Below are 13,550 nucleotides of genomic sequence, written 5' to 3' on the forward strand. Positions count from 1 at the left end.
TCCAGCAATTATCTGTAAATCTATAATGCAGAAATTATCCCATCAAAATAAACCAAGCCAAAAACAGTTAAGAAATGTCTTCATCATTTCTGAGGAGAACTGGATTTGAAAGATGTAATCAATTGAAATTATAATTGAACGGATAGGCCTTTTATTGCAAACAGATAAAAACACACAATACAAAGAAAACGGTTGATCAGAAATTGCTGCAGGTTGATTTTACGAGAAAAAAATGGCATGTCAAGAGGTAGGATTTTGATGCTCTCTTATCTCAACTTGTACAATTAATCGGCCGATTTCCATCCCTCTTGCAATGTTATTTATCCACAGAAGTTTTCATCTTAAACTTATTAAAAATGGTTCTGCAAATTTGGTTTGCAAATTCTTTCTTCTCACAAACTTAATTATGCTATATTTCGCCAACATATTGTGTCCATTTTTCTTTACCCTCTTTTCACCTTAAGGAGAATTGTAACACCTGATGGAAAATACAACTTGGATCTCAACAAAAGTTTGCTCCATGTAAACACAGAAATCCATAACAAACGTCACATTTGAAAATACAAAATATTAAAACGGCACAATTTGATAGAATGCAAATGAACAAAACAGTCAGTATCCATCAGGTCTGGGGAAATCTGGGACTCTAAGCTGAACGCCATTAAGCATGATCAGTTATTACAGAAAGCATTGGTACATTTGTCAGTACTCGTGGTAATCTCTACAATGTTTTTTTTATATTTCTGTCATAGTCCTGAACTGCATTTTTTAAAACCATGCTGGATTAATGGTTTAAAATGGTAGTCCACAAACGGTTCTCATTAATGAGATGCAGATGTTTTCCTCCCAAATTCCTTACAAAAACAATTGGACTATTCCAGCAAAAGCATGTGGACGAGAGCATTGTAATGTTATTGACTAAACACAAAAATGGCATAAAACAACAGGCTGCAGATGTTATATTTATTAGCCTTTAATAGGAATATTAAAGGGAACTTCCAACAAAAATCTACAGAAAAGAAACAAAGTCAGTAAAAAAGAGTTTGAATACAGTCTTACAAAATTGAAAAAAAAGCAAACTATTAGGAAAAGAGCAATGTCACACACAATACTGCAACACACCGCGTTGCTGAGTGGCTTACTATTCAAACTCCAAGGATACAAACCTGTTACAAATATTTGCATGTCTTCCTCTTCATTGAAGTCTTGATTAAAGAAAATTGTATTTCACCTTTAAATAATCTCTCTGAAAGTAAAAACATGTCAAAACCAATAAGAGAATCAGCATTTAGACTCTTTTATAATAAGATCATTTTTCTTTTCTGGCAGCTCTGGGTCACATGACTCACAGCTGCCGATTCAAATCTCTGCCAAAGCGAGAACGCAGACGTATAAGATCCCACCTGCACATCTGTCATGTATGGGGCATATGTTAAGAGTAAATAATAACTGTAAAATAACTGAAAACACTTTTGGTACTTGTCCGTGATTGCTGTGATTACTCCCAAAGAGTTCTTGGTTCTCAAAGTATTTTCAAAACCTTTCATAGGCTGTGTATAGTCTTTAGAGTATCTGGTGTGGAGTCAGTTTGTGTGTAGATGGGGGCTGAAGTGTGTCGACGGAGTGTGGGGGGGGGGATCTCCAGAATGAGTGGGATGGGTCATCTCCTAAACCTGCGGAAGGGCCTGCTCTGGTTGTTGTGTGATTTAGAGTAGGGCTCCCAGCGTTTCCTCTCTGGCGGTTTGTTGTAAACGTAGGCCGACGGGCCCGAGTAGTCATCCTCCGGATTCTCGTCCATCATCTGGAGCTTGGCCTCGATGGCACGGATCTTAGCACTCGTACTAGAGGTAAAACACAAAAATAGAAAAAAGAGGAGAGAGAGAGAGAGAGGAGATGTTAGCTGCGAGGCTGAGGGGAAAATACCAGAGCGGGAGCTGAGGGCCGGACTGAGTGGTGGACAGATCTTGGCTCTCGGCTGAGGGGAAAATGAGAGGAGGTATTAGCACTCCTAGGAGAGGGAGGGACAGATGCAGGGGGGGGGGGGGGGGGGGGGGGGGGGGGGGGGGGGAGCACAAGCAAGAGATTACCAGTTGTGCTAAGAGATGGAGGAAAACTTGTATCTCAACGGTGGAACAGAATTTTGAGGAGCAAGAGAGAAAGATTACAGAGCAAGGGAGAAGAAGAGAGACTGAGGGAAGCAGGGTAAATAAAAAGGAGTCTAGAGGGAGGCATCAGGGGGAAAAGGGGGAAAGAGTGTTTATAGTTCCTCTCCTGCGAAGTGAGGAGTGAGGGATTTTGAAGTTTACAATAGAACTGGAGTGTGGAGACTTTTTAAACGAGTATCTTTATAGCTGATAACTTGCTACACATATGGGATTGTCTCAGAGTTGATGCGATAAGCACAAGAGGCCATTAACAGACTTCAGTGCTTCATTTGACTGGCACACATGTTGATTCAATGTTTCAAGTGTTGGTCCAGTTGTCCTCAGATGAACTCAACTTGAAGTGCCATTTGTGGTGAAAGCAATAAGTTCTCAAATAATGATTTCAGGAACAAGCTTGAGTTTGTTCTGGTAGTCCCTAAAGTGACCAGAAACTACATCCACACTCAGCTGTCTAAATCGGAAAATGACGCTTTTTGTGTTACAACGACATGAACACAGTTTGATGTCCTTCCAAGATGAAACACCAAACAGAAAGTAAAATAGGTACATCTTTTCTTTCTTATGTTATTTTTATATAACATCTAGTAAGGATTCGGACAGACAGACCAGTTAGTTGTCAGATAAGCGAATTAAACCTCTGTTGTCTCCACCATGGTATTAGGTGTTTCACAATCAGATGGACAGTGAAGAAATTAACATATTTCTGCTTCTGCTGTTAGACAACTGGACAAAAGAAAGCTACTAGATCAATAAGCCCACAGTGATCAGTCCTTCTTTGATAGCTTTTTGTTGGCAAAGCAAAAAACTGTGATTTAGTTGACTCAACTTACTCTGAGAAGAATTAAAAAAGGCAAACAACTTCAGAATAGCAACTAGGAACAAGGGTGTTAACTGTGTTTTGTACCAACCTGAGGTGGTTGGCACTTACGGGTCCATCGTCTGCCCCCCCGCTGCTCGATGGCTCCAGGCTCTGAGGCATGGTCTTGTCATTACGGAAACCTTCAAACCTCTGTTGACAAAACAAAATGTCCCACACAAACAGTGATGGAAACATGGAAGGACGGACAGATGGAGAGACAAAAGGGTAAAATAAGAGAAGAGCCTTATGCAGGGACACAGAGACGCATGGATAGTCGCAGCTAAACACAAAAACATTAAGTTACTGCATCACAAGTGATTTTAAAGATTAGGACTTCAAATGGATCATATAGTAATGTGTTTTCAGCACATTTGGGAACAGTCACACCTGGTTTTTAAATATTTTAGAGGAACAGTGCCACATAATGAGTAGAAAAGGAAAACATCCTGTAAACCAGACATTTACAAACCATCAGAGCTCCTAATAAACACTGACAGCCGTTCTCTGGAGGGCCAACTCCAGCTTCCTCCCAAAACATCAACATTATTAAAGTGAAGTATTGATTTTGTTTGTGTCTGCTCCAACAGACAGTAACCGAGCAGGACTGTGCGTCCAGCTCATAATCACACCCTGAGGCATGAGGGAGGATAAAGAGGGAGCAGCTGAAGAGCAAAAAGCAACGTCTGCACTCATTCCTTTCAAAAAACCACCTTCCAAACATCTCCACCAGCCAACACAGAACTCTTGAAACCTGTGAAGAAAAAAAAAAGACAAAAAAAAGACATGATGGGAGTGAGGAAACTGTGATGATTTTGGTGCAACAGCTGCAGCCATTTGATTAGAAGTCAGTTGGTGTGAGTATCATTGAATCAGGTTACATAAACGCACCAAGGCACTCACAAATATCTAACATATTGTTCATGAAATAAATAACACGTATAGCCAAGAATAGGTCGAAAACAATGGCCGCTCCATCAGCCAGGACCCTTCCCTTCCACATATTACTAAAGGCATGTAGATCAGGACATACTGAATCTGAACAACAGCCAATAAGTAAATAAGTAAATCGAGAATTAAGTTAAAAAGACTTCTTGTTGTTCCAGTTGTGGCACTTGTATTTAATAACCTACACTATAACAGACGCAGCTACTTCAGAATTGAAAGTTTGATTAAGGATTAAAATAAGTGTTTAATGTGTTTTTTAGAGGGTTAGAGGTGATGACAGTTTCACATACCATGAATATGACAAGCATAACACACAACTTTGCTAAACGGTGTATGTCTACATATATATCATTTGACATTAATGCATAAGGACACAGTTGTTTAACCGTTGGAGAAGTAGATTGTAAGAGAAATGGGTGTTTGAGATGAGTTTGGAAAAACACTTTCATCAACGTGAATTTATCTTTTTCAAAGCTAAGTAATAAAGTCAAGATGTAAGACTGGAAATGACACAACTCCTAACGCAAGCTTTCTCTGACTCACTTATCCCAGTAATCCACCTCTGGGTTGGAAAGACAGGCACTAAAAACCATCTATCACTTTCAAGCCGGCCCCAAGTGGGGAAATTGCTCTAATCTTACATGCGTGTAACTTTTTATATCCCAAAGCAGCACAATCACAGATGGTGTCAGACAATGAGAGGATAGCTTTGATCTAGCTTGTGAATGCATATAATGGGATGAAATGAAGCATTCACCTTCATCAGCTGGGACAACGACCAGAAAAGGTTGGTCCACAGGGGAAAGCTTGACAGACACAAATCCCTTCGTGTGATGCACCTTTGCTAAAAACCTGGCTGATGTGTTTGCAGCATCATATCAACTATGTGTTGGATTTGAGCGTGCTTTAAAAGACCGTAACACAGATTTTGACAACCGTGAACATCTTATGGCTGAGGAGTTGCTAATTAAAGTGTATCAACTCAAAATCTATACAAATGTGCACCTTTATATTGAAGCCGCATAGTAGAAACGAACTGAGTCCACTTGCGGGTGTAAAGGAAGAACCTGCATAAAGTGTCCTCATCAGACACCATGAGTAAGGCAGTTGCATTTGTTTGTATAGGAGTGTCACGATAAAACAGACTGAATGTAAATTTGTGATAATTTATTAACACAAAAATGATAGGTATGTAACAAAATAAATGACCCGCTAAAATGACAAAGTTATAAAGAAGTTTTGACCAACTTTATCCTACTACGTGTTGTCTTAGAGGCGGCAGCATTGACCCTGACCTCTCCCTACTGAGTGTGAGTGTGCGTGTGTGTGTGTGTGGGGCGTGATTCGTCTCTATTCAGGATATCCCTTCACCCATTGCCAGTAGGCGTTCTATTGTTAAGACACAGTCATAGGTTGAGCTGGGATCGCAATGCTCTCCATAAACTGATACTGCAGTGGCAATGTCCAAATGTAAATAAACAGATACTTATTATCTTTTACTGCAACACAGACTGAAACCCAGCATTCCATTTGAAAACGTATTGGTTATTTATATCATATTTCCAGCGCTATATCCAAGTCTATGACAAAAAGCTGTTTTTTGTATTATTGTTCTTTTATCATAAAAGCTGACGATAGTCGTTTCTAATGCACACTAGGGTTGGGACCCGAAACTCGGTTCCAGATGAGAACCGATAAGAAAATGCTGGGTACCGGGTACCCATACAAAATACACAATTTCGGTTCTGCTTAACGGTTCCTAAACGCGGTAGACCCTGTATTCCAGCGGGTCCGTCTGCTCCGCGGTGACCCGGTGGAATACAGGGCGGACCTGGAGAATCACAGAACGGCCGGTCGTCAGCGGGCCGTTGACGGCCGGCTCGATTCGCTGACGGCCGGCACCGCCCTTCATTTTTTTAAACGGCATCATGTAAGTTGCGCTGACGGCGACAGAGGTCCACAGTTGCCCCGCAGCGAGGCTCCCCCCGCCCTCCCGTAGACAGTTCACGAGCTCAGTCACTTCATAACACCAAAGATGGGTCGCGGTAAACGCTCTGAAGTGAGGCTCCACTACACTAAAAAAGAAAAAGACAAGGCACAGTGTAAAGCCTGTGAATAGCTTGCCACAGGCATAGCTCAGTTAAAATAAAGCACAGCTATTGTGCAATACATTTGTATTGCATGTATATTTTGTATTTGTAACAATTTCAGTTAAAGCTTAAAAGAATAAAGATATTTTTGTTATCTAAACGTTTGACCTCTTTCTTTTACAATTTTGGAATCGAAACGGGGAATCGATAAGAACCGGAATCGATAAGCAGAACCGGAATCAGAATAGATACATTTCAAACGATACCCATCCCTAATGCACACATACAATCATTTACTCTTCAGCCGCAGACACAGAAGTGCCTTACTGCACTGAGCCTTCAGGGTGTATAAGATTTTCAGTTAAATACAAAATAATTGAGTTTGACACTTACCCTCACCTGTGCATGTGCCCAGCGCACAACTAGCTTCTTAGACAAAGCTAGCTTCCCATTTAAACACTGGATGGCCCTCTCTGCCTCCTGCAGACAGACACACAGAGGAAAAGATGAAGGGGGAAAGGAAAGGAATAGTTTTTTTACCATTATGATTAAAAATCAGCCTTGATGACTGCACCCGAGTCCTTAAATAACTAGTCTTCACAATAGAGAGATGGCAATAATAGAGGATGATGATGATGTGCCACTCTGACTAACGAACCTGTGTGTCTCTGTTGTGTGTTTGAGAAGCAGTGTGACAAAGGCAGTTGTGTCTAATCAAATGAGTAAGTGGCTCTAATATAAATGAAGTACTTCTTCTGTATGTGCCTCAGTGTGTGTGAGCGTGTAAGATAAACACACATTTCCTATGTATGTTGGGAGGGCTTTATATCCCACTGATGGACACTATCAGTGGAACGAGATGCTTATCACATTCCCCAGGCTCACTCCAAAACAAATAAAGCCAGTGAAGCCAAGCGGCTCCTTCAAAGTGCGTTTTTTAGAGTAACGGTCCACTTCAGTTAGACACATATTCAGCTCCAGACTGCTAGGAGATGTCCAATAGCTTTCTCAGGACTTTGAGTAGGGGGATCATTATCACAATCGATAAAGGGAATTCCTTTTGATAAAATGTATTTGACTGAGTGGATTTGCACATTTTAACAAAGAAAGAATATGTAACAACGTGTAAGTGAAGAACCTTGACACAAATATGCAAACTGACATAATCTAGTCAAAGTCTCACTTGCCTTATTCATTGCCTCCACTTGCTGTTCAAATAAATGTTGAAAGAAAAAGTAAATCTGTTTACAGATCTGTTTCATATGGGTGTTGAGAGATGTATCCATAGATTTAGTCCCTAATTTTGCTCTCAAAGTGCACCAGATTGATGCATTTAACTTACATTTAAAAACAAATCTTCCCGGGGGAGCATGCCCCGGACCCCCCTAGAGGAGGTGAGGTCCACCACCTGCCCACACCCCCCGTTAAATTGTCTCACCCACATTGAGGATGCTTCCTACGCCCATGTTTTATTCCATGCGTCAAGTCAGGCAAATTGGGTCCAAATGTTATTGCATCAATGATCTGTTAATCAATAAATATATGCTGTAACTATTTTGCTCAAGGCAACTTAAGTGCTCAGGTAATGTGATTACTATATGAATAATGGTCCAAAATAACATTAAATGCATAGGATTTTTTGTTACAGTAAGTAACATACTTTCGTCGCCGGCCGGCCGATACATGCCGCGCATTAAGTGGGCCTGTCTGTCAATTTCCTCCCAGTCCGCCCCTGTACTGCGGCAAAATGTTAATGATATAGTTTAGATCAAATAAAGATTTTGCATGTACCTCTCTGGTGTTGAAGTTGACAAAGCAGTAGCCCCGTGGCTGTCCCTCCAAAGGCCCAGACTTATGAAACAGGAAGTCAAACTGCTTCACATGGCCAAACTTCTCCAACAATTTCACCAAGTGATACCTGCCAAGAGAAGAGTCACGTAAGAAATAGCAGAAAAAGGTCAAAGAAAAACAGAAAATAGGAAAGAGAGAACAAGCTTTTATTCAGTCAAATGTCAAATGACCATAATGATCAACATAATGCACATTATATATTTAAGCTAAACCCTATGAACCAGCCACCCACAGTACATCAGGTCTGCACTGTATTTGCCAGTCTGTGAATCTGTCAATGGGCTAATGAGAATGACAGCCTGTTCTCCCTGTCACCTTTTTAGCAGCAGGCCAGCTGGTGTGGCAGCGCAGTGACAGTAAATCTCTCATTGAGACAATGCTGAGGATACAGTAGCCGGACAATGAGGGAATAAAAAAGAGGAAGCCTCAAATCCCTCCTGAGCACAGGCTCGGCACAAACAACATCCACTCACTGTGTGGGACCGCAGGCCTGCGAGTGAACATAGATGTTTTGTCATTGAAGAGCTATGCAGCGTGTGAGAGGACTCGGAGGTTCGTGTGTAACGGACCACTGGCAGCCATGGGAAAAATATTTCCTCAGACAGAAAGAGCAATAAGTTCAGGGCCACCTGTTCACTATATACACTGTCTTATACCCAAGTGCTATTGAATGGTTACAACGCTAGCTGAGCAGTATGTGCTTTAAAATAGCATTACTTGTCAAAGCTCTTGCACATCAATGATAGTTATATGTGCAATATTCTTAATTTTGAGGCGGTAGAATAATGGATCGTCTGAGGCACATTCTTCCATCGGAAAGGCAACACCAACTATTCTTTCCATTAACGTTTAATCTGACATTATGATAACCAGTACCACAAGTTTTTTTATACTGATACAATATCAAAAACCCCAGCAAATGACCAGACCAGAAAATGTCAGATAGGCTCAATAAATGCTTTAAATGATTTATCAATCCTAAAAATTGTTGCGGATTAGGATTAATTGATTAATCATGTAATTCTGGTGTCTCTGACTGGGCAAACGCAGAAACAGTTCTTTAGAGAGCACACAGCACCTTCCTGGTTGATTAGTCATTCAAACGCCTTCGTCATGTTCTTGAGGTAACGAGAACTACTGGAGAGAAAAAAATCCTATAACTTGGTTGTTCGTTGGCAGAATCTGTTTATCAAATTGTATATTGCCTAATTGAGTTAATATGACTGATGGAGACAGTTCGTTTTGACACACATGATCATTCACTTAAGACATTTTGAACCCCGGTGCTTTCACTGACTGTGATGGCTCTGTATCCCTGCAGGTGATGACAGTGTGACAGTGAGCCAGCATGCACAATACTAGGACCCGGAGACTGAATTAGCTGTGATCAATTTGAACCTGTGCTTTTCCTACAGCCAAATAGCAACATGACATAGAGAAACAAAAAAGGGCACATGACAAACAAACAAAATAAATCAATGAACACCTATTTTTTTTAATTTATTTTGGTGCCTTTAACTTATGTAACTGTCCAGGCCTCACAGTGACCCCGGTGGGAGTGGAACTGATGCTCGAGCCTATTATTGTTTAGTCGTTTGTTATTTGTATTGCTGGAGGGTGGTTTGTTTGTTTTTCTGCGTGCGTGTGTGTGCAATTATGTGTATGACTGGGACTCAACGTGAGATACAGAGGGTGAACTGTGCGCTCAGCTACAGGTTGTTCTAATGCCCCCCCCCCCTTTATGACTCCCTAGAGGGCTTTAGGCAAAAGAGAATTTCTGCTTTTCCCAGACAACACCCTCCAAGCGTCCCATGTGAACGTGACTCCTTCAGCAGTAGTAATGTACATATAAATCCAACTTTAGAATATTACTTATAAAACTTTTTTGCATTTTTACACTCAAATAATTTTCCTTTGCACCTCTGGATCTCTGAAACACTGATTAGGAAAAAAGAGAGGCATTCATTTAAGTTGAATGCAATGTTGTGATGCAATACATACTGTCTTTTAAAAAAGCTACATAATGCAATGTTTGTACATATGTGTTAATATGTGACAGATCTGAGGGCTTACACTCGAAGAACACTTTTGGATGCTCACGAGCTGAACCACAATGGACCACTCCTCCTGGGGGCTGTTAAAACCACCGGAGGAAGAGGAGGAGAGGGGGAGGAAAGGGAGGGAAAGGTGGGGAGAGGGAGAGTAAAGTTCACAGAGGGGATGTTGACGGCAGGGTGAAAGGTGGAGGAAGAGGAGGAAAAGCCAAAAGAAGAGAGGAGCTGAGGAGCCAGGTAGGAGGTAAGAAGCAAAGAAAAGAAAGGACGGAAAAGGGGTGAGTGAGTCCAGTCCAGAAAAAGATAAGGGCAAAAGGTTCAGTCCAGAAAAGAGCAACTCAGCGGGTAAAAAGTTAAGACAGGACGAGGATGGGGGAACATTTTTTGGCAACCGAAATGTCCTCATAAAACATGGCTGCAATATGAGTAAGGTGAGGGTTATAGGTCTGAACAATCCTGGTTTAAAGCAACTTAAAACGTAACAAGAAGACCAGGGAACAGAATGGGAGCCGCTGATGGATTACCACTAATGAGAAGTTCTCTCTCCGAGCAGCTAAAAGCACAAAAACATGAATATGTGCTGAAAGCTCCAGTTATACTTGCTGTGTCTCCGCTCTGTGCGCTGACAAAGAAATCTGACTGGGTATGGGATGTAAAGAGACAGAAATGGAAGACTAAGAAAGTTCACAGGCTTGGAATAGATCGTTGCCCAGGTGTTCAAGCTATGAGCGCAAGAGGAGTTGTTTATCCTTCTAAGACTACTGAAACATTGGCTGTGTGCTTATATATGCTAACACACAAACAGCACAATTCCTTATTTTGACAAGGGACGCATTACACATGATGAAGGTGCCACCTTCCTACCTCATCAAATTGCGATAGATGTAATATTTAACCACAAACAACCAGTGCAGAAAAACATACTTATATTATTTCCTCATCAACTATGACATGTTGTGAAAAACTGCAATGTTTAACATCTTCACACTAACTGTTTCTGCTTCGCTATATAGAAAGAACATTATGTTAAAATTCAAGTCAAGATTAAATGACTGAGTAGCAACCAACTTTTAATACGCAATTTGATGTCTTTAATTACCACAAAGAAACTTCCAGGAGAAACAAAGTGTAATTAACTAATCATGGCCTCATATATTCATAATCAGCACCTTGCATTTTAGATCTGCATGCTTCCTCTGCACTGAGTTTTGGTTTGACTAAGCAGGACAAACACATGGGGCATTACGTATGCTACACAGGAGCTAATTAATCTTCCCAATCAGCACCAGGGGCCATGGGCATTTCTCCTGTTTTCCCTCCATACTGTGAAGTAGTTGGCTATTTAGGGAGAGCTAGAGCAGAGCAGGGAAAGGGGAAGGAAACGCCTGTCTAGACGCCCACCAGAGCTGCGGCCCATACATTCTCCAGCAGCCCCCACAGACGCACCCCTCACCCTGAACATCTACCTTCTTTTCTCCATCTCAATATATGTAAAGGGGCTCTCAACACTCACATTTTGCACATTCAGACACTCAGCTGCTCTCACAAATGAAACATATGATGTAGTGTAAATGAGACACATTAATAATAAATGTACACAGACACCTCAGTGTGTGGGAGCTTGCACCACTAACAGCTGCCACCCAAACATCAACTGTGTACACACACACACACACACACACACACACACACACACACACACACACACACACACACACACACACACACACACACACACACACACACACACACACACACACACACACACACACACACACACACACACACACACACACACACACACACAGAGAGAGTAAACAGGGCAGGTGAGTGAGGAATGATGGCTGCTCCTTAGCAGAGCAGGTCTCCACGCCTCGCTGCCTCTCTTTCACACACCAAGCCCTGTCTGCTCAGTCTCAGCCTGCGACACACACATACTACGCGACCAGTTAATCAATCATAAACGTGCACACAATGCATTGCCTCTCTATGAGGCAGAGCCAGGCAAGTTAAAAAGCAATGTCTCCAGTTCTTAACATGGACCGCCTTACACCTCAAATCCAAAACTGAGGTTGTTTTTTTTTAATTCAGCTGGTTTTTTTGTGGCCTTTCAGTGACATACAGATGTGTTTTCAACTCAAATAATGTATTTTAAAATGTGATGATAAGGTTGTTGTACTGTCTCACTTGTGGTTTCAGCTGTAATTTAATCTGAAGAAAGATACTTTACAAAAACGTTGGAAGAAAGTGGATGCCTGAATTTAACCAGGAGTGGATTCACTCACTCTGTAATTTTGGGATCTATGTTGCCGATCCACAAGCGGTTTCCATCATGGGCCGCACTCTCTGACATGATGGAGGCATTTTCCACTGTCTCTGCCGCAGACGTCATGGGTACTCTGTGGGAGGCAGGAAGAGAAGACAGACAGATTAGGATTGCAAAAAAAAGTCAGGGCTAATTTTTATGCATTATTTGTCAGATACTCAGCAGCCATTTCAGTTTTTAATTGGGAGACAGAAATGTTGCCTTACAGAGTAACTACAGTATCTATTCTATTCTATACTAACTATATATATATATATATATATATGGTACTCCATGATATACGCTGGTTAGGTCAAACTGATCAATTAACATAACGGAGTAATGTAGACAGTACATTGTGAATAACACAGTAAACAGGGTTATGCAATCTGATTAATTTTTTTCCAAAAAATAAGAAAGTAAATCATCACTCAGTTGAGTTAGATTGATGTATTTCCTTTTTGTGTATTTGATAGGCACACTGTTTCAAATTTAACCAACATGTTATATCGTAGCATTATTTTCAAAAAGTGCACTTGTTTTATTAAATATGAATTGTATATCTATAAATATCCTACAGGATTCATTTTGATAACAATTAGGAAATGTTGTAAGGTGACTTTATTGACAGTGTCAGGCAAACAGTTATACATAATAATACAAAGGAAACTCAAGGTTTCCACTTAGGAAACGACGACTTGCTAACATTACTAGCTAACGTTAGCTTAGCTAACCACAGGTTAATCGATTAACTACAAGTTATATTAGCGGTATAAGATTGAGGTAGTTCAAACCGATCGTGTAAGGTTACATTTATATCGTTAATACATGTGGTGAGATGTTGAAGATAAGCTAAATCTAACCACTAAACGGTTAATAGTCCGTTTAGGACGAGCAGTGGATTGCTAGAAGTTAGCTAGCTTAGATAGTATCAATTTACCTCGTCGATCTGTCAAACTTCCTCTTGGATGGCGACTCACTACTTAACCTTGATGTGCTACGGATCCCACCTTGGGAGGATTCAGTTACGTCAAAACGTAATACATATCATTTCAAGCTACTATTTATGTTTTCCTCCCATAAAACTGACCCTAGATTAGCTAACTCGAATGATAAACAGTCGCCTTGCTATCGTCTCACAACAAAGGCGCAGGGTGATGCTGTAGTTTGTTTAACTGTCTGTGGAGTCGAGAGGAGGCACTCGTTTTAGTGTTGGGAGTTTCTCGAAAATCTCCCCTCATAGTGGTTTGTACCTTCAGGCAGAAACCCCGCCCATTCGGT

The 13,550-nt window shown here is 41.0% G+C and overlaps 1 protein-coding gene across 2 annotated transcripts; it reads right to left on the reverse strand.

Annotated features, from left to right (window-relative positions):
* Window positions 1–128: 128 nt before the first annotated feature.
* rbm18 (RNA binding motif protein 18) lies at window positions 129–13,473 on the reverse strand. Of its 2 annotated transcripts, none has more exons than XM_034200567.1 (6): window positions 13,210–13,473; window positions 12,250–12,363; window positions 7,851–7,977; window positions 6,459–6,539; window positions 3,074–3,174; window positions 129–1,841 (listed from the first exon to the last, which is right to left on the reverse strand). In XM_034200567.1, exons 2-6 carry the CDS (start codon window positions 12,354–12,356, stop codon window positions 1,661–1,663), a joined length of 597 nt encoding a protein of 198 aa, XP_034056458.1. In that variant the 5' UTR covers window positions 12,357–12,363; window positions 13,210–13,473; the 3' UTR covers window positions 129–1,660. The 2 variants fall into 2 exon arrangements, with proteins under 2 accessions (XP_034056458.1, XP_034056457.1); XM_034200566.1 differs by having other exon boundaries at window positions 6,453–6,539.
* Between the last annotated feature and the right edge of the window lie 77 nt (window positions 13,474–13,550).

Source organism: Gymnodraco acuticeps, unplaced genomic scaffold (genome assembly GCF_902827175.1).
Source record: "Gymnodraco acuticeps unplaced genomic scaffold, fGymAcu1.1, whole genome shotgun sequence".
In the NCBI taxonomy this organism is placed as follows: Eukaryota; Metazoa; Chordata; class Actinopteri; order Perciformes; family Bathydraconidae; genus Gymnodraco; species Gymnodraco acuticeps.